The sequence below is a fragment of the Strongylocentrotus purpuratus genome, unplaced genomic scaffold, assembly GCF_000002235.5.
Source record: "Strongylocentrotus purpuratus isolate Spur 01 unplaced genomic scaffold, Spur_5.0 spur5_scaffold_16, whole genome shotgun sequence".
Taxonomy (NCBI): Eukaryota; Metazoa; Echinodermata; class Echinoidea; order Camarodonta; family Strongylocentrotidae; genus Strongylocentrotus; species Strongylocentrotus purpuratus.
This window is the reverse complement of record NW_022145601.1, coordinates 23,309,689-23,336,597: the sequence shown is the minus strand read 5'-3', so window position 1 is coordinate 23,336,597 and position 26,909 is coordinate 23,309,689. Positions and strand designations below refer to the sequence as shown.

At 37.7% G+C, this 26,909-nt stretch overlaps 1 protein-coding gene and 1 long non-coding RNA gene across 3 annotated transcripts in view; both read left to right on the top strand.

Annotated features, from left to right (window-relative positions):
- LOC589644 (basement membrane-specific heparan sulfate proteoglycan core protein) overlaps positions 1-26,909 on the top strand; it is a 124,496-nt gene that overhangs the window by 29,973 nt on the left and 67,614 nt on the right. For both annotated transcript variants that reach the window (XM_030987078.1, XM_030987077.1), the window contains exons 6-8: positions 16,865-16,978; positions 24,221-24,457; positions 25,617-25,733. In XM_030987078.1, the coding sequence (XP_030842938.1) occupies positions 16,865-16,978; positions 24,221-24,457; positions 25,617-25,733 (468 nt within the window). The remainder of the gene's footprint in view (positions 1-16,864; positions 16,979-24,220; positions 24,458-25,616; positions 25,734-26,909) is intronic.
- LOC115924582 lies at positions 4,656-7,282 on the top strand. Its single transcript, XR_004064375.1, has 2 exons — positions 4,656-6,737; positions 6,835-7,282. It is a non-coding gene; the product is annotated as an uncharacterized LOC115924582 (long non-coding RNA).

Sequence of the window (26,909 nt, the reverse complement as noted above, 5' to 3'; positions counted from 1 at the left end):
TTCGATTAATAATAAGAAAGTTATGAATTTTTAAAGTTGTCATCAGTGAAACACAATTTGGCAACACAGTGATGTATCATGCCAGGTCCTCTTCAATATCCTCTGTACAGAAATTTCATTAGTCTTTTTAGTTATTGATGACGGAATAGATTTGTTTCATAAAGGGGAGGTAGAGAAACTTATTTGCTTCGATCATATTTAGGGTGCATGTATAATTAAAAATTTCCTCAAGGGAAAATAGACATTTCTGATTTTGTAAAGTGCATTATATATTCTATATGGAATGTTACTTGTCAATATTTTAATTTCTCTTTTCACTTTAAATGAACAAAATTACAATCAAACGCACATTAGTGTAATACACACAAATTCTGTGTCTAATTGCGTACCATTCAAAATGAATGAATGGGACAAATTGGTAGAAAGGTTGTATATAGATCAGAACTGGGAGGAAATGATCGATTCTTTTCCTTCAGCAGACTTTCTCCAGACTCTTCACCTGTGTCCATTCATCATAAGGACAAAAATTATTGCTTGTTTGATACTGGTTGAAGGTCTGCCCTTGACGTACAATAGGCCAACGGTTTGGTGATTGAGTTTATGAATGGACAAAGAATGCTTTAATTTGGGTAGATTGGGTGGGTGGTGGGATCAGTAGTAGTACTGTTGAAAACAATGTGAGAGATTGTTGATTGAGAAAACTATTAATGATAATTCTTATGCAGTTTTTACTCGAAATAAGTCAGTGATAAAAACGTTTTATTATCCATTTAGGGATGCTTACATAAGTAGGTTAAGATCTGCTCATTTTTCAAAGAAAAAAAAAGGACTTTGAAGGGGATATAAACATACAATTTGATCAATAAGAATGTAACTCACTTGTAACTCACTTGATCCAGGATTATTCACTCTTTAGACTGTTGTTCCTATCCATGGTTTCGTTTGGTTTGGGTTGTCATCATATTTATCTGGGGCAGCTTTCCATCATTTCTCAAGTCCAGATTTGAAACGATTGATAGTGGTACTCTCCACAACATCGAATGTAACAACATTGGGCATTTGGCAGAAAATAATGAAAATAGGGCAAGATAACTTATCATTGTAAAGAAAAGTTAGAAAGATCTATAATGGAGCACCCCCTCCCGACAGGGGTTAAGATTAATATATTATTTATAAGGACTAACTTTTATTATTGTTCACATACATTCAACTGACAGAATTATTATGAGGCCCATTTTTCAATATGGTTTCCTTTTTCAAGATTTTGTTGTTGTTGTTGTTGTTTTTTTTGGGGGGGGGGGGGTGTGGGAGGGGCAAACTGTTCTCTGGTTTATTATTTTTGTTTGGTTTTCATTGTCCCTCATTTATACTTGGCTGTGTACAATGTGTATCCCCACTGTTGCTGGCAATGAAAGTTTATTGGCACCTGTCTTCAAGTCGATCTGAGTATAATAATCCATCTTTGTCACAACCTACTACAAGACTCCTTTTGTGAAATGAAAGCCAACCGTGCTGACCCACATAGAAACCTTGCCTAGACACATGAATATATCAGCAGCCAAATTTAGCCCGACAAAAAATAGAGTCAAGGCTTGAGTATGAAAGCAAGGTTTTAACCTCTAAAAAACCTGAATTTTGAAGCCTGTTTGCTTTGCGGTGAATTGCACGGTTTCAGTAGAACTGTTTTCTAGGGCCCAAAAAAGAAAAAAAAAGTCAAGGCTCAAGTTAGAAAGCAAGGTTTATCCTCTGTTAGCCTGAATTTTGGTCTGTATGCTTTGCAGGGAATTGTATAGTTTCAGTAGAACTGTTTTACAGGGCCTGACAAAAAAGTCAGGCCCCAAATTTGAGTTTGAAAGCAAGGTTTTATCCTCTAAAAACCTGAATTTTGGTTTGTTTGCTTTGCAATGAATCGAATGGTTTCAGTTGAGATGTTTTCCAAGGCTTGGGTCCCTCCCACCTTTTCTGGTTGACCTGCTGCCAGTGTCTTTTGTCAATGGGTACATAAAAACTAGAAAACCTTGTAATTAATTTTTGCAACTGCTTTGATATAAAAAAGCACCTGCGAAATTAAACAATATGTCCCATGAAAGAAGCAGTGCACTACTAATCTTTCAGAACTATCTATTGTCCAAATTTATCTATTTATTAATTTTTTTTGGACAGCATTTTGAATAACCTGGACTTGCTGTGAATATTGACCTATAAAGCATGATTGAAATGAAGAATTTGAACCAGGCTTGCATGAGATATGATAAAACTGATCTGTAACGAGAGTACAAGATTAAACCCTTACTGGCTCTCAATAGATCTCAGAGTCTGTTTAGAGCCTGAAGGACGTTATCTTTCTCTTAAATTGTAGGAGTTTGAAATTCAGATACCGTCCGCGAAATGACTTTTTGGTTTCCTCTCTTCAAATTGATTTTTATCACTCATGCATGAAATATGCATTATATGAGTAGTATCAAATGAAAGAGGGGGGGGGGGGGGGGGGGTCTAAGCTTTACAAACATGTGCCATTTATTAATTATAATTGTGATTAAGTTATGATAAAACATTGATAATTCTCGGTTTCTTTTTTTCTGTGACGCACTGTATAACGCCCTTTTGGCTCTTGATGATATAGAAGGTTTCAAAGAAGATTCCTATTTTAAAAATCCATGCCAGTTCTATCAGCCTTGTGTTTCTGTGAGACAGAAAGGCTTAAAAGATTGACTTGTGTGGCCATTTTTATTGTGATACGAGTGGCTTCGTCATATTTCATCCATTAGCTGCCAGTGAAAGTTGATGCCATATTGCATTGAAATTGACTCTTTTTCAATCATCACTCTATTTGCTTAGATGAATGGAATAAAAGAAAATAAATAGCTCAATAACTTGCCAAGCTCAGGTTATGTCTTTGTAGAAAAGTTTAAAGGGAATTTGAAGTGATTGCTTCTTCAAGAGGAGTTCTTGTATAACTTCTTCTTCTATCTGACAGCCATGTACATGTATTACTTAAAGAAGGGAGAGTTTGCCTCTGATATATATTTTTATATATATTTTTTTAGATGAATACAAATTTAGAACATAAAGACCTCAGGCTCAAACTGCATTTAAGTGCTTACATACATTTACTTGTGTTGAAGTAGATATTTAGTATATGGCAGATCATCAGTTTAACCAAGCAGTCGGTTAAAAAGTTTAACATTTTATTTAACTCTTTTTCTAGGCCTTTTCTGTTAAGATCAATTTTTAGTCGTTATGCAATATCGATTGTATGATAATGTTCCTAAGGTAAAATACAAGTATCGGGTCTAGAAACATCGATGTCTTCTCTAACCGAAAGAGTGAAGAGTTCAAAACTAGGTCTTCTCATGTGAAATTTATCAACCCCTTCTACTTGTCAATTTAAAATTGTGATTTATGTGATAAGCCTACCTGAATTCCCTACAGTCTACAACTTGAATACAAACAAAATAAAACAATAAATGTAGAATTATTTATTATAGCAATGTTCTTCTATGCCTTTCAGTCATGGCTGAGGTCAATCAAGGAAGTGATTGAGGGCCAACGTTCCGTATTTGCTTAGAGTCAGAAGGTTGTTAACGAATGTACTTTAATACAGAGTTAACTCCCTTCTGGCTTTGAACAGAGATTGTTAAGATGTTATGAATCGTGACTCCGGACATAAATTTGGGGAATTAAAACGAATGGGGTACTTGATGGAAAACACACTTTCACTTTTCACCTTTCAATATTTGAGTGGGCCTGAGAGATTTATGCGTCACTGTCACCATGCATTTGTTGCCAAGCTCACAGCCATCCCATTTGTCTATGTCTTGCCTAGTACAACCATGGTACAACCCACATATGCCGGAGAACAAAACGAACAAACAACATGAAGGGAATGATACAAAAGAAATGAATAGTATAGATTAATAAAATGAAGGAAATAATAACATTTTTATACATTTTTTCCAATGAAGTGGGTAATTTGGAGAGTTTTTTTTTTAATCATTTTTTTTTTAATAAAGAATTTTTAATTTTTTTTTATCATACCATTTGAATATCTTTTAGAAAAGAGCATGCAAAAGTAAAAGTGTCTTTCCTTTTCAGTACAATTAGTAGGTCTTTCCTTACTTCAAGAAGTAGAGTTTCTGCCTTGATTGCAAGAATCAACTATAACAATACAATCTCAATGAATTACACGAATCATAGTATGAGTGTTTTATGAAATAAAGTTGCTTTTTGAGCTTTTTGAGAAAGTACCGGTATCCACTGAAAATCAGATTTCTATTTAAAGGGATCGTTTAACAATGTTAAATCTGAGATACACAGCCTTACGTGTTATCAGTGATATGGTGTAATACTGAAGCCCTCAAAAAATTGCGCTTCAAAATATCAAGAAGTGCCTCAAAAAAGTAAAAATCTTTGAGTGACCGGTTTTACCATACTCATTTTCCGCAATAGACTGTAGTGTTATGAAAACCGTCAGGTGAACGGTTTTCAAAATTTGTAATTCCAATCATAAATATCTTGATAATCAGACAGGCGATCGGCTTGTAAAAGTCATGGGTTTTCTGACTGACCTAAAGGTTTATAATTATCATTGCATCATGAGCTAAATCCAGAATTTTGTTTCAGAATCTGAGACAAAGTTACCAGATCCCTTTAATAAACACAAGCTACATTTGCAATTGGAAAATTCAGCATGTAACCCAAAGTCCATTACAAATTTTCAGTTTGTAGTTGTAGAAGTCAAAACTAGTTTTTGTAATTGACCTGATTCAATGGTTGAAAGGTCAGATGATTAGCTTTTGATTTGGAACTGGACATATAATAACAATTTGGAGCCAAATAAAAAACTGAGTTGTCTTTTTCTACATACCTCTCCCTTTTGAAACTAGAATTGTTGAACTAATTTTCGACCTCTTTCAAATCCTCAAGCATGTAATAACTTTATTCAAACTACTGTCTGGTCAACTTTAGGGCATTTTTTTATTACAATGCCAATCCCCAGCCACTCAGTTTAATGTAGTATCCACAAGTAATAAATGAAATATAATTTCCCAAAGGGTATATGAAAAGCTTTGTACCATGTAAGTTTGATGATTGGGGATAGTTTTGAAAGTAGCTCAGTTGTATTTTGACAATGGACATATTTCCAAGGGTATAGAAAAGTGGGATGGGTGATAAAAAGTGAGGATGTACTTCTATTCATTTGATGCAGTTTATTGTTTATTGTTTAGTTTCTTTTTGCCCCTGTTCCTAACAAGTGATAAAAAAGGTCCCTGGGATATACTAAAGCACCATTGAATTTTTTCATAGCTGAATCAATCTCAACTCTGTTGTATTTTTGTCACTGAATATTTAACAAAATCGCAAATACTTTTGAAACAAAATGAACCCAAGGCAAATTCATAAGCCTTGTCCATGACCTATTTGGGCATATTAACATTACAATGACGAATTAAGTAATCCAAACATTATTTCTGTAGTATGTACAATAGGATTTATAAACTGCACTGGGCCCTGTTTCATAAAACTTGTTTTCAATAAGAAATTTGCTCCCAACCGATCAAATGCCATAATTTCAGTAACTTATAACAGACATTGTAACTTGTTATTGATAACAAATTTTATGAAACAGTGCCCTGGAGTTGATTCCTTGAAAGTCCTTGCGATCGTGTTCAGGAATCTTGGTGGTAAAGTGGTAAAGGCACTTGACTCTCATACAAGAGGTTCTAGGTTCAATCCTTGATCAGTGCTTACATCCTTGGGCAAGGATGGTTTTGCCCACAATTTGGCCCTCTCTACCAAGGTGTAAATATATAGGTACCTGGCCTCGCTAGGGTGATGATTATTGCAGCTTCTTCAGGAAGAGCAGTAACAAAACCGGTGTGGCTTACCTCTGTAAATTTAACCAAAATTGCTTTTAATTTATTGTATTTTTCTGTTGATCATGCTGACAAAAGACCAGAAATCTTTATTTAAACTACATGTATCTGTAAAGGCTGTTCTCTTTTTGTCGATTCAGCATTACCTTTATTAAGCGTTCTGAAAAAGGGATTAATTCTTTCACCTGTGACTTGATTACTTTCCTTTTCCCCTCGTGAGGGTGTAATTTGTGGTCGGTTTGAAGGTTCCGATCTATGATTTGACATGTGGATAACGATTTGGTTTCACTTGACATAGTGCATTTGCTTGTTGCTTTTGTTTATATAAATCTTGCATTGGATTTTAAATGGATTTGAAAATCCTCATATTAAACACTTAAAACGATATAAAACGATATAAAACGATGAAAGGACAGTGTTTGAACCCAATTTTTCTTCTGATGGGAGATAATGAAATCTCGCAGTGCCTCGGACAGAATGATTATGAATACATACACGTACATGGATGCTCATCCTATTCTATGTTCTATTTAAAATTAAAAATAAAAATGTTAAAATACGAACAACCGGTTAGTCAAATGTTGTGATCTGATATTGATACAGTCCATAGGCCTGTAGTGTTCTCTGACTTTTTATGCGTTCTATTAAATATGACGTTTTATGCAGTGTATTGCTTTCCGAAATTTTGTTTGCATTCGATATTGTGTTCTGACTATTCATGCATTTGTGTATTAGACATTTAATGCAGTGTATTCGGTTTTGACTTTTTAAGCATTTTGTGTTTTATGACGTTTCATACAGATTTTCTAGTGTTCTGACATTGTATGCAATCTACATTGTAAATAGTTTTCTGTCACACAGGTTATCCAGTCTAGTTTGATCTAGTGTGAACAGTCTCCCTGCAATGTGAACCTAACCATGCTCTTCATAATTCTTACATTGTATGCAATCCACACAGTTTATATGCAGTCTACATGTAGTTTGGTCTAGTGGGAACAGCCCCCTTGCAGTGTGAACCTAATCACGCTCTTCATCTACCATTGTGCACCCTATTACCACTGAGGATAGCAGGGGAATCGGATTTGGGGCTTACACCAATGCCCCGCCCCGACTCCGGTTACAAATTGAGAAATAGGTGTGAAGAAAGTGCAATGAAATTGTCAGAAATGAACTCAAAGGGGGAAAAGGAGAGAGAAAAAAAAATGGGAGAGCATGAAGTGTAATTGAGTTGCCAACCGATTTAGAGATTTAGTGGAGTAGGACCGCGAGGGTACAAGGAGTGTTGAAGGTTCAGGGGTGTTTTTATTAAGGTATTTTCAGTTAAGCCAGACCTATTCAGAGCATATTTTTGTACTTGATTCATGTTGTTGATTGCTGGAGGAGCTAAGAAAAGATGGATATGGAGTTTTTTTAAATAGCGCGGAGTGCAGATGAGATATAGACGGGAAGGAAAGTAATCCAGAGTAAAAGAATGTTGAAAGTTAAGGAAAATTTGGGAGATGAACATATTTTAGGTTAGATTTTCCTGTCATGGGATCATTGAAACAAAAACATTCTTCCCTTGTCGACAAGTCAGTGGCTTTTTCATATTGGTGATTAGATATAGTTCTTCACACACAAAAAAAAAATTAGCAGGAGAAATTTCAAACTCGTTATACCATTTCCATCAGTTTTGGAAAAGTTGCTTTTTAATATTGGTAATTAGATCATTTTCTTAACAAATTTGTTTAAAATGAGAAATAAATTGTTTAAAGAGTTAATGCCATTCTGATTTCAAACATAACAATTTATTCAAATGGTTAATGGGACATATTGTATGTAGTGAGTTGATTTTAGCCCTGAAACAGAATATTTCAACGTGTTATCAGTGGGGAATTCTTGAATCATTTTTTTATTTACATTTCAAAATTGAGTGGTCATAAGGTCAATCCAGCCACAAAACGTGGAGAAAGTGGTCGAAATTGAAAAATGTCAGGTGGCTTCTAGCATTTCACTCAGCACAGCCATCTTTACTTGCAGCTGGGAATATGGATGAAATACTTTTGATGTTTTTGTTATGATTGTCCTGTAAGGAGAAGGATGCAAAGGATTAACCTTAGTTTACTTTCGTCTTGAAGAACAAGGACAGGTTTAGAGTGGAAAATATGTGTTTTACTGGTTAGAAAATTGAGGCCTGCTAGCATTGACCTCTTTTGGTTTAAATATTTGTGGAGATACATTCATTCAGCATATATTATCAATCAAGGCTCAGATATCAACAATGAGCTTTGCCTACATATACATCATCCAGTAATTGTGAAGATATTTTCATATAATATAGTTCATAACTGAGGACAATATATAACAGTCAGTGAACACTGTTAACATAAAATATACAGCTTCAAATTAAAATACTTTACCATGACACCAAACAGGAGCTATTGGGGGGGGGGGGGGGTTGAATGGGTGGGGGGTTTGTACCATTCAACCTGTAAACAACCAATGCACTTTTCCAAAAAATGTCACACAGAATCCAGAAGTTCACTATCAAACCAGCCCTATTTGGTACAATTGTATTGACATCTGTTTACTGCTCTTTGACATGATCACGTTTTTTGGTGCTGTCACAATGATATTAACATGTATGCCTGACAAGTGCAAAATATATCACCAATTATTGCCTGTCGGTGATACTGCACTTTCTGTGTATTTTTTGTATAATATTTGGATTTCCTTTTGATTAGAATTTGGGGAAAATGAACCTGAATGCAGGAATTTTAGGTGTGTCAGATCATCACTGAGTATTCAATACTGATAGCGCCATTGGGAAATAAATTGCTAGAAATTAGAATACAATTTATGTAGCTAGAAAATACTCTCAGAACATTTCTAATTCCTTCGTTTCAAAAGCATTACATGACATAAAGCTTTGACAGTTACATTTTGGCAGCTCCTTAATAGGCCATATTTGACATACCAATGCTCAAAAAGTCCCAATCTGGAAACTCAAGCATTCATGAAAGGCTAGCTTGTCCCTCAGTTACAAGTTCGAAGATGTTTGACTTATCAATAAACGACAAAGTATACTGATTCCCCTCCCTGACTGAGAACTGGGGATATTAGAGGGGAGGCATGCCTGACAGATTTATGTTTGTTTCTGGGGTCGGGGGTCACCAGGCGTACAAATACGAGAGAACAGTCAGCTGGTTGTATCAGCTGCAACCCCCACAACCCCTGGCAGAAGAGCTATGGGAAACTTGACTCTGAAGAGCTAAGTAAAAGGAGAGGATTTGAGAAGTTCTGAAGTTTTTTTGAGTATGATTTATGTAGTCAAATTGCATTTTAATGTTGAAGGTGATCTTTTTTTTGGGGGGGGGGGCAAGAGCAAAATATTTTGTTATTTAGTGTGATGGTGTCTTTATGTTGAGGAGTATTGTTGATTCGTCAACATAAACTAACAGCAAATTTGTTTTCCCTTCACGCTTACTGCAGGGATGCCAGCTTTTAGGCAATATCCTGAATTCAGGCCCTGCATGGCGAGTTATTTTCAGAATATAGTTTAGGCTTTTTTTGTGTACACAATAGTTCATTCTAGGTGATTTTCAGGCCGTCTGACCAATTCTAACTGGCATCTCTGTTACTGCTGTATAATAAGCTCCAGTAAGGCTATTCACTCAATGCATCGATCAGATACGCTGGGATCTTAGACGGCCGGTAACGTATGGGACAATATATACCTTTGACTTGTCCTGTTCCCCAACATTGAGCAAGTTATTTGTACTTTTCCTGCACTCCCAGGCAATCCCATAACACTTCCCCCGAACAGAACGTTGCTTCCCTCAAACGGAACGTTGTTTCCCTCGAAAGGAACATTGTTTCCCTCGAAAGGAACGTAAGACACCTCTTCTGTACACACATGAGTGCTTGTTTTACAAGGGGCACCTGTGACGATACATAATTGTCTGTCACTCTCTGTATCTGCTTGCATACCTCGAGGGGTAGTCATGCTACGAAACAAGAGTTTTGTCATTCCAAGGCAAGCCCCTTCTGTCGTCAGAGGCACATCAAACTATTCATCACCTGGAGGTGAGATGTTGAGAGCTAAAAGGACACTGGGTGACTTTAGACCTGTCCTCATCAGCTCGAGTTTGCCAAATAGCCTACGTTTTTGTGATCCGGGAATTTAGCCCGAAGTTACAAATCGGGTCTTTATCAGCTCGAAACTCGAGCTCATGAAATAAGTTTTGAGAAATTTGCTCAGTTTCGGCGCATAGTGCGAGACTTTGGGTTGGTGAAGGCGGTCCACAGATAGCGGGTTATTTTGCAAACTAGCTCAAGATATCTTGGGAAGATTTCCCAAGCAAATGGCCCCCTATTTGCGTCTTCACCTGCCAAACAGCCTGCTCTTTCGTGATGTGACGAATTTCCCGGATCAGAAATAATGGGCTATTTGGCAAACTCGAGCTGATGAGGACAGACCTATTGAGTCGATGTCTGCTGCTCGTGCTACTGACTCGACCTAAAGTTAAATCTGCACAACTGTCACACAAGTCACATAAGTCAAACAAGTCAAATTTGTCCAATGTCACACAACTTTGTTTGGGATCAAACTAGGCAAAACACCTTTTTATTTACACTTCCAAAGTCAAATATTTTTTAATTAAGTCAAACTATTTTTTTGCATTCAAAGTCATGCTGTCTTTCTTTTTCTAAGTATGGTGATCGGACATTTGCAATGGCAACATTTACACCTGGATTGGTTTCTTCAAAGAGTCTGGTAAGGTTTGCAATAAGCTTATAAATAGTAATAAGGTTCAAAGAGGGCAAGCCTTTCTGCCATCAATGGCACATCATACTATAAATCACCTGAAGGTGATATTATATGTTGAGAGCTAAATGGATGCTACGTGACTTTGAGTTGAAGAAGTGTACAGCTAGTGTTTCTGACTCGATCCACATTTAAATTCAGGCTGCGTTTCCTTATTTAAAGATGGAAGCTTAGGTGGCAGGATGGAGATTTAACATTTGCTGAGGGAACATTCGCCCTTTGATTTATTTCTTGAAAGATTTGGGTCAAGCGTTAGATTCGCAAGGAGGTATTATGGTTCAGTGGTATAGAGCAGTGGCCTCGCATTCGGAAGGCCCTGGGTTCGAAACAAATTCGATGTGATAGGGTGCCCTAGTAAGGCATTTAATCCGCATTACCATCTGAAAATGAGTTGGACATTTTACCTAGCAAAGTTCAATGCTAAATATAAGTTTTACTTTTACAAAGTACCTAATTGAATACTGGCCTAGGTTTATAAAGGATGCCTGCATAATTGGGAGCACTCCTTGCAATGTACATGTACCTCCTTTTCACTCCGATGCATGCCACCTTTCACACAATTGCTTTTAGGTCAAGACTAGACTTAGTCCGGACTCGACCCTTTTCTGCAGTTAATATGAAAGGGGTATATGAAATACATCAGATATCTAGAAAGATGACTCTTGTAATTGGTAGCAATCCTTGGGTACATACCTCCTCGTAAACCTTCCTACCCTCAACCAACCCTCTCTCATGGGATGCTAATGAAACAACGCCACTGAACATTTATCATTCCAAGACAAATGCATCTGTCAACAAACAGACAACATTCTATTAGTTGTCTTCAAAGAATCTCCCCCTGGCATAAACAGACCTCTCTCTGTTACACGTTTTTTGTGCCTTAAATCCTTTCATTCTCTAATGCAGTAGTGGTATTATACATTACAAGTACATTTTCTATCTCTCTTTATAATTTAGAAATTGCTACAGGAAATGTTGAGGAAAGAATTGTTGAGGAAATGTTGATATAAATGGTGGAATATAGAGGGAGCTAGGGCTAGAGGAAGAAGACAAATGATATTTGCCTGAAGGGACTGCCCATTATTTTGTCCCAGTTTGTGTATGTTGAGCTGTATAATGAGATGACATCCATGAATGCATTAGTGGAGGCTCCGACAACATATCTTTGGTATTCAAGGAAAGACACAGAGATTGTGAAGAGAGAGGGGATGGCAGAGTGGGGGAAGAGAGAAAGAGATGAGAGGGAGAGAGAGAGGAAGATATGGAGGAATGACAGATGGATAGAGTGTTTTAGGGGAAGGCATGCAACAGAGAGAGAGAAAGAGAGAAGAGGGGGTAGAGAGAGTAGAGAGAGAGAGAGAGAGAGAGAGAGAGAGAGAGAGAGAGAGAGAGAGAGAGAAGGAATGGCAGAGTAGGGGAAGAGATGAAGGAAGGAGAGGGAGGTAGGAGTGATAGATGGAGATTGTGTAAGGTGAAAGGCAAGCGAAAGAGAGTGAGAAAAGCAGAGACCATGAGAGACAATGAAAGAGAGAGAGAGAGAGAGAGAGAGAGAAGAGGGGAAGAGAAAGCGAGAGATAAGGAAGGGGTGGGGGTGGTAGAAAGAGTGATAGAGAGAGAGATAGAGAGAGAGAGAGAGAGAAAGAATAATTGACAACTAGTTTCACATCTAAACAAGATAGTCCTCCCCAGGGAGTGAGCTAGAATTACATAACAAACCAAAACAAAGTCACAAATCATATTAAAGAAAGCAATATTGTCTTTTATCTCTCTCTCTCTTTCTCTCAAAATTTGCATATTTGAAGATTGTTTGTTCACTTTCATGCAATTTGAGGAAAGTAATATTGTCCTTAATCTCTCTCTCTTTTTCAAACTTGGCATATTTGAAGACTGGTTGCTTCACTTTCATGCAAATTGAGGAAAGTAATATTTTCTTTAATCTCTCTCTTTCTCTCAAACTTTGCACATTTGAAGACTGTATGTTCACTTTCATGAAACTTTGATTTCATCTTTTATTTTTCAGAAGCGTATTAACTCTGTGTTGAAAGTATCCATTTCAATTCCGATAAGTGAATGGACCAGAAAATTTTCTTCAGTCCGTATTACACTCTGAAAGAGCTTGAAATAACCTGTACTTTCCTTGTTCTGCTTTTTCCTTCGTTAAAAAGAAAATTCCCCCTTGGCCTTTGGTCACTGATGGAGCTCATGATATCAATGTCACCTTCAGGGAATGAGAGTTGACCCATCAGATGACCTCAATTGACCTTTGCCATATAGCTGTGACCACGGTTTGAAAGATGTCCGAGGTCTACTTCCTCCTAAATATCCAGACCCCTGTAGGATTATATTTTCAGTGTCCATTGAGTTTATATATTTTCAGTGTCCATTGAGTTTATATATTTGCCATTGATTGAAGGAGTTGTGATCGATTTTTGATCAATTTCAACTCTTTGTCAGACAGGGCCCTCCGTATTCGCATGAAAGAGAGCCTCCCAAGTTATCTTCGAGGCTAGGATGGCTCTGTTTTTCTTCAGATTCTTCCTTCAAATTGTCCTTCAGATTCCTCTGTCATTATGAATTGCAGTAGACAGGCCAGTACTCCCTTTAATGATAATGGGTCCTTGCCTGCTATCATTAGGCCATTAAGTTCAAGTGATAATGGTGATTGAGTTCCTTCAAGTTCTCCCAGTAGATTCCGCTTAAATGTTCAATACTGCTCTTCCTTTTGAAGTGAATATAGGACCTTGATGTTAAGATAGTGGATAGCACCAGGGATCATAGCTATTAGTCCTTCATTCCTCTTAATTATTCCTCTCTCTTGAAGAAGACGATTTGTCTTTCCAAATGAGTGAATGGACCTTGCAAGTTATCATTAGGCCTGCACAAATGATTTGGGTGACCTCCTCCCTAAATTACACATTTATGCAAGGGTGTATGTCAAATGGAGATGAGAGAATGTAGCTCCAAGCAACAAAGATCCTTCATGTATTTATTTAGCTGTGCACTAAGACCCGTTCTCATTCACTTCGTTGGAGCGGTCTAACTAAGACCCGTTCCTCAGGAGCGGTTCTTAGGTGAGTGAGAACGGTCAAAGTGGTCCAGGAAGTGGACTTCTGGACCGCTCCAGAAGACCACCTTCCGAGGTGGTCTTGAGGAACGGGTCTTATTAAGAGCGGTTTGGACCGCTCTAACGTGCAATGTGAACGGAAGCGTACTTTGAGCGGAAGTGAGCTAGTGACGTTCCGTGCGAAACATGTAGTACGGTACATACGGTTTGTATTCCGCGCGCGAAAAAATTGACCCGCTGACCTGAGCTGCCATAGCAACAAGACCACTTTGACTCGTGGAGCGGTTTGAGCCATAAAAACTGCTCGGAATGTGAACGCTCGCAAACCGTTCCTAAAGACCCGTTCCTCTGGAGCGGTCTAAATAAGACCACTTTCAAAGTGAGTGTGAACGGGGTCTTAGATACATAGATTTTCATTACATATCAAAAAAGCTGTGGTTTATACCGCATCATACAATTTACGAGCAAGTCTTAATTCTTTCTGTAGATGTTGATCTTACTGAATCGAAAGTTTTGCCACATTTATATCTTTTTAATGAGACTTTGCATTTCACAAGGAGGCCAGCTATAGTGCAAGTACCCGTGGCCATTTTTCTTCCATAGCATCCTTGCCTAATACCCCATTCACAGTGGTTTTGAAATTTGTAGCGGCGTTGTAGCGGAGCGGCGACACCGCCATAACACCGCTACAAATGCATTCACAGTAGAAAAGTTATCCCGCTGCAGCAGCGGGATAAATATCATGTACCCATTCACGCTGCAGCGGGTGATTTTTATTACCTCCGTAACAAACACGTGTATGCATGGCTCATGACCCGCGAGTGACCCCGATATGACCGGAAATACTTGCTTGAAATTGCGCGGTAAACATGTCAAGTTGCTTTTTGTATCCTCGATCATATTACTTTTTAAAAAACTAGCATTTTTATTGCTTCCAGTCAGAATATTTTAATTTTTTGAAGTGTGAAATATTTTTATTTGGATAATTATAATACCTACATAATAATAAAATCAATTTGAATCCACTGGTTACTTTATTTCTATTTCACTTTATGTTCCCCATTGCTGTAGAAAAGAGGTCAGTGATAGGTAAGTAAACAAATCACACGTGTTTGTCGCGGTGTTATAGCGGAGAGCCTTCACACTGAGTAAACACCGCGACAGCAGCGGGACTGTCCCGCTGCTGTAGCTAGGCGTCCCTAGCGATAGTTTGTGTCGGCGTTATCGCTAGGCGGTGTTATCCCGCGATAGTTTATAACGGGTCCGAGCCTTCACACTGAAGACAACACCGCGACAGCAGCGGGACAGTCCCGCTGCTGTCGCGGTGTTTGAGGCCACTGTGAATGGGGTATTAGATACCTCGATCCAAATCATCTCCAAACTTGTAGCTGGGTGATAATGCAGAGTGACACTTCCCAGTTCCAGTTTCACTCTTGAGATGTCCAAAGGCATCCATCTAAACTTGGCTTTGGTCATGGTCTCGCGTGCCCAGTTAAAAGCTCTTTGGCTTATCCTCCCTTATCCCCACACCACGGTCAGCTATGTAATTCTGTGTATGGATAAATGACAATTGTATAGCTATAAAGTAATTACATTTTTTCCCTACTAGTTTGAACATTATGTCAAGAAAAGTTGTATAACGGAACATAGTGTAATATAGCTAAATAAATGTTTGAGCATCATTTTGAATAAACACTCGCTGAAGAATCAGGGTCCCATTTTAGTCGTCGAACGGAAATCGTATCACTAGGCGGGGCTTACCGTGAGCACAAACTACTGACTGGCCAGCTTTCATATCAATGGACCTCTTCAGACCTCGATCGATTCTTTACACAACAGATCTTTAAGAGATTTTGTTATCTAGTCTGTACATCCCTTATTGCTACATGTTTCTAGCGTTTCTTTATACGTTACTTATACGTTACTTATAACTTTCTTTATATTGGTTTCGAGAACTTGTCTGAACAGGCTGTTAGAGCTCATGGTTTTAGAAGAGGATGTTTGCAGGCACCCTGCATTCCTCCTTTCAACAAGAATCAAAGATGGATATTATTGAGATATAGCACAAGGGTATCCAAATCGAGGGCTCTTGCTACATGGGTTGCTTAGCTCAGCATCCTTATTGTTGACTGAACTTTAGGTTGCTAATTTAAATTTGGTGGTCATTTTGAGTATATTGCATAAAATGTGCATGAAACTTTTGTTGGGGGATAAGAAGTTTTGGTGGTCAACTTATTGAAGCATGATATAGCTGCTGCTAATTTCAATAAAACCAATTTCACCTGGCACTCATGTAGAATGTTATCTAGTTACTGCACTGCACTTTACATTTGCACTTTAATAACACTTTCTATGTGTATCGTAGATTATTTCACAAAACCTGTGTGATTTTGTATGACTGTTGATGTTACCCAACCGTCTTGTTACAACCAGTGTCATCAATTCTGCTGATGTTAATTGCTCAACATTGGATATTAAATGCTGCCATATTTTATTTGGAAAAAGCTCCAAATTCCATTCACAAATTCTTACCACAACACAGAAAATATACAAGAAAAAACAAGCTGCATTGGTGTAAAAGCAGGAGATTGAAAGCTGCAAGGGAGCCTAATTAGCAATTAACAACATAATCAGCAACATGCCAGTCTAAAAATAAGTACTTATTAAATCCCAGTTTTGTTTCTAGATCTTCAGGAACAACTGAACAATTCACTGCTTCTAAAACAAAATGATATGATCTGCATGGTAAATGTCTGTTAAATGTTCTGTGTGAAGTTATAATACTTATATGTGTCATGTATTGATTAAATAAGTGTCCAGAAATTAGCATGTAATGTGTGATCAAGTTGAATCTGTCTTGGTATACGTGGGTATTACATTTTATCCGGTAATTGCACGAATGCACTAACTTCTTGATAACAAGCTTGGCTGCTTCCGGTATTGCATATTTTGTGTGAGTTTGTGGTTTTTGTAGCAGTTTGGATTATTTTGCAAAGGTTTTTAATTCAAATTTGCTTAACATGAATGCAAAGCTTGGCAAATGACTTGATGCACCATCGCTGACCAAAAGAACATGTTGCCAGCTCATTTTATTTGTCGCCCTCTGTTGTCCCGCAGTCCTGTGTGATTTAGGCCAGTTTGAATGTGACGGTGGTACTAAATGCATTCTCGATTTGCTCGTCTGCGACGGCCTGTATGACTGCACTGATCAAACTGATGAATTGTTTTGTCGTAAGTACCTAAAGCTTGAGGATTTTTATTTATTTTGTTTTATTCTCCCAACCTGTCAGTTTTATATTACACCCACTTTTCCCATTGTTGTTGCTACCCCATGTCCAGTTATATATAATTCACATATTATATTATGAAGACCATTTGCATTTTGCCAGAATGATGCACAAATATCACTTCACAACATTTTAGCACAAAAGTCCCTTTACCATACAGTATGTCACCGCTTTGTTCCAAAAAATTGGTTCACCATACATAAGCACATACACAATTGCACATCATAGCTTTGTTGCACAAAAGTAGTTCATTACATACATTTCTCAAACTTTGAAGCACATAAAGTCAGTTCACCACATGCATATCACAACTTCATTGCACAAAAGTCAGTTCACAATATAATAACTTTTTTTGCACAAAAGTAAATTCACAATATATATCACTTCTTTGGCACACAAATGCAACATGTACCTATAATCGATATATCATTGAATTTTCATTTCTGTTTTTGCACTTTTCTAAGAAAGAAAAACATTTCACATGCATACCGATTCACTGTCATTGTGTTTCACAGCAGTTTCAAGAAGAGAAAAACAAATATATTCATCATACACATGCATTTACATTTGATGTTTTATTTACATCATCTGTTTGGAACTTGGAAAGAGAAAAATACCTATACTTTAAACCAAAATAAATAACCTTCTGGCTTGTCAACAGACAATATGAACCTTTCAGACTTCATTACTGAAGTAGGACAGGGGTCATGCTGCTCAAATCAGCCCTAAATTCCATCTGAATGTTTACAATGCCGATATCTGTCAAAAGCCTTGTTCGTTCATCTATCGTGAAGTTTTGTATTTACATCTGCAATTTACATTGCTCGGGCCAACCATGCAAAGGCTATTTGTTAGCAAAAAAAAGGAGGCAATTTAAAAAAAAATTGCAAATGCCAAAAAAAGATAGAAGAAAAAAAGTAAACTGTCTCAGACCTGTTTTTGTATGTTTTACATTGATCATTTTATTGTACGATTTGTCCTGTAAAACATCTTGATTGATTTTCCTATATTTTGACATATGTTTGATATTTAATCGTTAAATTGTACACCGGTACCACAAATATAAATGAGAATTTTAATTTTGTTTCAATGGGGGTAAAACCCTCTAATTAAAAAAAAATAATGTATTACTATTGTATTTAGGAAAGGGGGGGGGGGGGGACTATCTATGCAATATGCCCTCAGATTGAAATAGAAAGTGTAGTTATACTTGTCTACGCCACTTTCGCTTATGCTACTAATTTGAAGAACACTGCAGTTTGCTCCCTCATGGAGTGTCAGTTGTTCCCCAACCGACATGGTTCCATAGATTTCATTTGATAACAAAAATTAAAGGAGATTTGTTGTCTAATTTTCCTGGTACAAGTCTTTTCATCCACACCAAAAATATAATCATTAGTTCCAGAATTAAGCACATTTTTCATGAATCATGAGTGTACATGTGAATTGTACTTTTTGCAATGACGAACCTTCGTCATTGCCTTGTTTTCGTTCACATTCTGCCCCATTAATATTTTCCTTTTCGTCCTGAAGTCCCATTCGTTTTACACGTAGTGCTTGTCATCACTAATTATGCCCTTTTCTCATGTCCGTTTCCTTTCAAATTTCATAGGCATAGTCTCTAACATCTCATCAAGGTCACTACATTCTTCGATTTTCGAAATCACTCATGCATAACCGTCCAGGCGCCATTTTGTCCGTTTCTGGTCCATTTTAAGGCCTTTCTTTCTTCCTTCCCATCTCCACTATCTTAGATCCTACAAACTTCTAACAAATTCCTCTAGATAGTCTAAGAGATGTTCTTTTATCTGCGACGTATAACCTGACCTTCAAAATGCCATCTTCGTACTCAAAATGCAAATCTGAAACCGACTCCGTCAAAAATCTCTCAAGTTCTTGAAAAATTGACCCCTAAATAATCTAAAACTGCCATAACTTTCTCATATGAATTCCGTTTTGTATTTAAATCTCACAGTATCTTTATCTCATAATTGCACATCGCCATGCCAAATTTCACGCTACATTGGCTTTGCAAAACATAAATAGCGCCCTCTAAAGTTCTGGGAATTGGCTGTCTTTCTGTGGCCGTATTTCCATTATGGCTTGGCAGACCCGTACCCTTTTTTGGATTTAGATACTTGAAGATATGCCCTTTCCAGCCATATACAACATTATATACCCTAACACTGACCGACTTTGAGAAAAATGCCCTCCAAATTCGCCATTTTCAAGAAAATTCCAAAATAACTTCAACTTGCTCTAAAATGGCGATCTTTATACCTACATCAATGAAACTTGGCACACATATGTATCCATATACGTGACAACTGTCTGCCAAGTTAAATAAATTGTAATGCCCTCGTTGCAAAGTTAACGCCAAAAATGATGAATTTGCTATGCATTACGTAATAGCGCCTTTAATGCGTGTAGTACATTGCGTGCAGATGACAATGGTGTCAAACTGACCGCAATGAAGTGCCCTTTTGAATGATACCAAGTATGGTATATGTTTACACAGAAAATTGTGAGTAAATCGCATTTGAACAAGGGTCGATCACTATACGAATTCCGCCCGATTATAACACTTATCGGCCATGACGTCATTTTTTCAGACTACTTTTCGCCCCCTAAACATCTTTTTTTTTCCTTGAAAATTTGCAATGACATTCCGAGATGCAATACGCAGGGCACCTCGTGGCCGGATTTTTTGAAATTGGTCAAGGGGGCCATTTGAGACGCCATTTTGTCCTTTAAATCTATTTTACATCACATGTTTCGATAGGATTATCATAGAAAAAAAAAAGAGTAGTTTACAATAACGACCATGAAATTCTCTTTCCAATGATACCATATACGGCCCATAAAGAGACATAAAGAGAGAGAGAAAAAACAATTTAACTCCGGTCATAATACAGATCCTGTATGTTTTCCGCCCATGCATTACACGCATTGTCTATGGGGCAAATCGGGTTCACGCTTTTGACCCCTAGAACGATCTTGATTGCAATGACGCCGCATGCAACTAATCCCATTTGTTTTTGCACGCAGTGCTTGCGAGCCCTTTCTAGGTTCTTTCCCCTATCCCAATTTCTTTCAAACATCGTAGGCATAGTCACTACCATCCCATCAAGGTCACTGTTGAGGCCTTTCTTTCGCCCTACCTGTCTCCAATATTACAGAAGCTAAAGACTTCGTACAAATTGCTCTGGATAGTCCGAGAGAAGCTCTTTCGTTCGACACGTAGAAACACGGCGTCATTGCACGCACATCGTTGTTACACGATTGCATTTCTAGTTATGTAATGAAATTATATTACATGATGTTTTGCTTAATTCTAATTTGTTTATTTGTGGCTATATGTATATATTTTACTCTGTTTGCATTGTAAATGATTGCTCCAACAGAGTATGGCTGCTTCATTTGTTGTTATTGTTTCCAAGTCAGCAAGTTTCCGTGCAAACAAATTACAGTTTTTAATATTTTTTTTTTATATTTGTAGAATGCCAAAATGGAATGGCTTTTTATGTTGATATTTAGATAAATGTTATACTTTTCTGTAACCTATTTTGTTTTAGTGTTCAACGCTGCTGATCAGTTGAAATTAGTTTTATTTTCAATATGTATTGATAATGCAAATAAAATAATTACATTGTTGTGCTTTATAGAAATTACAATTGTCATATTGTCGTATATAATCAATCCACCATCACCAAGTGAATTTGATTAATTATGCATTTCTTAGAATTGTTTCTTGAATTAAGGGGTACTTTTGAATCCCTAGCTATTGCATAAGTGTATCCAAAATGCTAGATTATGTGATTTGTCAATTTAATGGCTTATTAAGGGGCTCGTCAGACATCTCAGAAGTTCAAAATTGGTCTGGACACAATGTCACTTTCTATTACACTAATGTTTTTGTCGTGTCTCCCTCCTAAAAATGAGGAAGGGAAAATATTCAGGAATTTGTTTTTATCAGGCATTGCGTATTTCAAATCGCTGGGAGATATGACAAGTATAATGTTGCACTGTCAAAGTCATGATGTCTGAATTTGATATCTGACGAATCCTAGAGATTCCATAGTTCATTTCATGAGGTCAAAAGTCATTGTTTTCATATCCTACCAGCCATAGGCCTGACCCATTTTTGAAAAATGTTTATGTCAATCGAATTACTTGTTCTGTTTCTTTTTGTACCTTTAGGAATCGGAACAGGTTGAAGAGTTGTAATACCCAGTACTTTGTCTTGTTTGATGGCACATATGTATTATGTGGAATGAAATTAATATGCCATAATTGTGTGAAAGAATGTGATCAATTTGAGATTGAACTTGGAAACAACCCACTCCTTAGGCTTATTAGCTTAACTCGGTGTAGGAATGACCAAATATAAACACAGAGCCTGTATGTATAGAGTCTAAAATGTAGGCTACCGGCTCACTTCTCTCCCTTTCGGGTTATGCCTACCGGTAGATCTGTATACATATTTAATGTAGTAGGCCTGACAAATTTATTGGTATTTCTTTGCCAAAGGCCTAGTAATGAGCTGTGCAAGCTACATGAACGATATACATGTACATTAGTATTTTGGTAGCTGAAATGCAGGTTTCATTATTAGTTGTTGCTATGTCAGGCACATTTTCAGGAAGAGGCCTGCTTGCCCTTTGAGTACATTTGTGAACTGTTTTGTTATAGGAAAGGAAATTAGAGGACATTTCTGCATGAATTCTGGGGAGGAGTGGGGCAGGGAAGGATTTGTTCACTCAGAACATCAGGCTCTGGATACTTTATTTCTTTAGAATTTTTTTTCTCCTGGAGATGAAACCGATTTGTCCACAATTAGACCAGTGGCAGTATCAATACATTTCATAATTCTAAAAGTTTTGAGGCTAAAAGTTTTAATGGTGTGATAATATTGTATGACACATGTGACATTTGGCGAGACACTGAATCAATGAACCAGTCAAAGTTGAAGCTACTTCTAAATATGATCTCCCTATTCCAAAACGCTTAGCCTATTTAGAAATGATGTCTTCATACTCAGCCAGACACCCACTCCCCCACTGTAGGTCTACTATTTTTTCAACATTTTATTGAAAAGCAAAAAGAAAAGCAAAGCAACTCTGACATGACAGGCATGTAGACAGATTATCCCAGGGGGGATGTGGGTAATCTAAGACCACTGCAAGGTGCAAGGATTATCCCAAAGGATTAAGTAATCCGACCCATTCTGTCCCGATTGAGGGGCAAGTTCATGTTCTCATTTTGAGGTCCCTTGTCTAGAAGAAAGTGCATGGAATCTGAGGTTTGAGTTCACATTACATGTGAGGCAAGGTTTGGATTCGATCTAGTTTTTTTTTCAAACTACTTGTAGGCCCTACACCTGAGAGAGTCATCTTATTGCAAATCTGTGATAAAAAAGCATGATATTATCAGAGATAGGCTTATGTTTGTTTGTAGAATATAATGATAACATTAGTTTTTTTGTATATATATATGACAATATCTGCAAAAGACCAGGACTAAATCCATATTTATGAGTTTGAGACGACTAATCTATCACAAAATACCACACGGGTGCATTTTTCTACATTTCAAGATGGGTAATACAGGGTGCCTCAGTAAAAACGAGCTTTCATATTCACCTTAAATGGGAAACTGGGCTATTATTTTTGCCTGCCTCAATGTTGATTTTGATACATGAAGGTGGGTTACTTGGCAATGTTTTCTGCAAGTATTTGCTTGTCTACCATTGCATGTTGTGGGCCTAAGTCTTTTGAACAAATGGGATTATAAAGCTTCTTTTTCTAGTTAAATTAGGGGGGGGGGGGGGTAAACCCTTTTTTTTTAGATTCCCATTTTCAAAAGTATGAACACCACGCTGTTCTCTCTATGAATGTACTAGAGAGCTTCCCAGTGGTGGGGGTGGTAAACCGTCATGTCCGCTGGCATTGCCTTGTCATGCCTGCCAAGACACTGACCCAGTTACTGCATTACAGACATGACCCCGAGGAGGTCATTGACCTCGGGTGACCTTGTCGGTCAGGTTGTGGAGTAGGAGAGAGAGAAAGAGTGAGATTCAGTCGTGGATGATGCTGATATCTCATGGACTCTGTTGGTGTGTGCAAATGTTATGCATATTAAAGCCCCACTGCACTACTTATCGCTACTTGTGCTCTCTATACAGCCAACAATGCCTAAGCGATACCCGTTGATCCCCCATGATGCCCTTTTTCTTATGTTAATTGGGAGCTGATTTGATGAGATAACCACTTGCCAGTGATCTTGCAGGGAGGTCTAATTCCTCCATGCCAAACTAGTGCAGATAGGCTTTAAGTTGTTCTTGACTTGAAGCTTGCTTTAGGATGGAACAAGTGAGATATTCAACATGAACTTGAACAGGCAATTTCGTTCCCTGTCCCCTGCAGGACTTTGGACTTATTCCTATCCCTTCTTTTTTTTTTCAATTTGAATTGCACTTTTTTTTCTTTGATTCAGTCTTTTGATAGACACTCATGTACTTTTAGTCCAGTACTTCATGTCTCAGTATCTATCCTCTCTATGACCACGCTCACTTTTATTACCTCATTTCATTGGTATCCTGTATCGTGACTATCGTCGAGGCAAATTTCCCCCTCTTTCACACATGTAGTTCTTAGTCAGTATCATCTTGGATTTCCCCTCAATCCGTCCAGCCCTGATAATGGTCAACCAGAACTCTACCAGTGTAGGTAGTTCCATCGCCCCTTTCCATATACCCTCTGTAGCCTTCTCTCACACTCATATGAAATCAAGAGAAATCTGTTTTGTTGTTTGGCCCTATTCTACCATTTTTATAAAAGCCAACTTAAATTGTCTGGCACCCGTTTAGATTCGTCTTCAGCATCAGATCATAGGACCTAAACTGCATATCATTTCTATTGGTCCTTTGTTCCATTAGGATGTAGGCAAGATTTTCTTAGACCCCCAAATGGGCATATAGCAGATAAGACCAATACGCCTGTCGACCAAAGAGGGAGATGTATAGGAGTGCAGACTATGGAGGAAACCCATTTGAATGTGCCGTTATCAAATGTGTTATCCGGGAGATACCTATAGCCATAGTTGGTTTGTGTATTAGAACTCAGGTAATGAGGGAATTCAGTCAACAGGATAATAACGCCATCTTCCTATCTCCTTAACCCTTCAGCTCCAAGGGAATCAACCGAAGCACCACCACGCCCTGACCCCACCACCCCTGCCCCGCCCACCACTACCACCAGGGCCGCACCTCGTACCCCCATCCCCACCACTCCGGTGCGACCGTCCACACAGTGTTCTGCCAATGAAGCTTACTGCAGGTCTGGACGGATCAGGTGTGTCCCTCGAGACTTCCTCTGTGATGGGCAGAACGACTGTGAGGACGGTTCAGACGAGTATGGATGCCGTAAGTATTTTTTCCGTCTCTTTACCTCTTCAGAGGGACTTCATTATTCCATTTCAAAAATACATACCGGTATATAGACGATTTACAAAACGAGTAAAACAAAAATTTACAAAACATATGAATTATATACAAGATCAACATAATTTCTTCAAGGGATCATTATAACATTTCTATTACTTTCTTAACTTTTTCATCATCAACATATTTTATATTTTCTTTGTATTTCAAATAAGATTTCAATGATTCCGCTTTACGTAATCTGTGTATATTTCAAATTGTGCATAATTTATCAAGAAATTATGTAAAGTAAATTTCTGTTATTTACTTTATATTCAATCAATTTTATTTTCATATCAATTTTCAATTTCTATTTTAAATATGAAATATATAATTCTTGAGATAATTTTCCAGAAAACTGGATGCCGTGATTAGAAATAAATTTTCACATTCCGTTATGTCATGTTGTGTTATTAGTTCAGATTTAAAGGACAACAGTGTTAAAAAAATATATCTTACTCATCAAATTTTGAAATAATAGATGAAGGGAAGTGTCAGGCCAACTGGGCTTACTGAGGTCTGGTAGAATCAGGTGTGTCATTCAGGAATCCCTCTGTGATGGGCAGAGTGACTGTGAAGATGGGTTGGATGAATATGGATGCTGCAAGTCAATTAAAAACATAAATTTGTTTCAACTTTTGTCATTGAGCTTCTGTTTCTTGTTTTTCCCCTTACTCTGTTTGTTGAATATGGCATTATTGATGGGTAGCAGTTTTCACTCACATTTTAGATGAATAGGAATACGTATTTGTAGAGGTGTCATGGTCGAGTGAATGTGTCACTCGACTGTGGTCTGCGGTTCGAGTCCCGCCGCGGCACTAATGTCCTTTGGCAAGATATTAATCTACATTTGCCACACTCGACCCAGGTGAGGTAAATGGGTACCTGGTAGGATTATTTCTTGAATTACACTGTGCGCTGATTACGGCTGCCGGAGATAAAGCTAGGGTTTTCATTTCCAAAGCTCTTTTGAAGTGCATAGAGACGTTATATAATGTGATATGCGCTTTACAAGAACGGAATATTATTATTATTATTATTATTATATATATATATACATATATTAACCTAGTCCTCGTCTCCTTTTCACATTGATGCACAGAGCAACGCAAGTGTGAGCCCAATGAGTTTCAGTGTGCTAACCTACTCTGCGCTCAGAAGATCTGGCGATGTGATGGCGATGACGACTGTGGGGATGGATCTGATGAGAGAGATTGTCGTAAGTATCTAGATATCAGCATAGTTATTTGATATCATAAAGCCTGAAACTTTCTCATATAAGAAACTTTGATGAATTTCACGAGTGGTCCACATTTGAGAAGTTTTTTGTGTCAACAGAATGGCATTACATCACTTAATCTATGCAGTTGACAAATGTTTAGTGCAACAAAAAAGTGCTGTTTTTAAAAGTTTGAAAATTCCACATTTGTAAAATGCTTGACTTTACAGTAATCACCTTTTTTAAAGAATACTTTAGTATCAATTGCAAATTGACATAATAAAAAAACATTGCAGAGAAATGGATGCCAGGTATATTTTTAGTGATGCGTTGCCTATCTATACTTGTCAATTAAAAAGCCCCCCCCCCCTCAATTTTTGTTAACAATGCCTTCCTTCCAAATACAAGTGCATTGTTAGAGTGTGATGGCACCAAGTTGATATGATCTGAACAGTATACCGGTATACCTTATTTGCGTGCCGTTCATGACAAGATTTACTTAAACACACTTTCTGTAGGCCTTCATGTGCGCATGATTTATGGCTCGTATCTGGGACATGTTATTCTAAATTCTGAAGAGGATGTATATGGCAATAGAGATCTGTGTGTCGTAAAAGTGAAGATAGGAATTAAATAAGTTGATCAAACGTTCCCTTAAGATAGGTTTGCAGGAGAAATATTGCTTGTTTGTGTACATTACCCACAGGGATACATGTAAGCAACCCTCTGGCTTCAGTTCACAGACCTCATAAGACCGAAGTTGCAAAATAACCTGCTATTTTCCGACTCAGGATATTTTAGAGAAGCTCTAAATTGCGTCTTCACCAGACCGATACACTCATCACAAACTAGCTCAGACGAGCGCAAATAAACCCACTTTTCCCCAAATATCGGGCTTATTTTGGAAACAAGACCAAGAATATATCTTGGAATATTTTCTTGACCAAATAGCCCGCCAATTGCAACTGCGGGTTGATGAGGACGCAAATTAGCTGGCTTATTTGAGATCGGGCTAGTTATAGCGGTTATAAATACCAAGTTATTTTGCAACTTAGGTCTGACGAGGACAGGCCTATATAGAAATATCAGAATGTAACCCACTGCTTTCTGGAAACCGGGTTTGCCGTTGTAGAGCATATGGGAACGAGCCAGTTTGGCATTCAAAGGGGTGAAGAA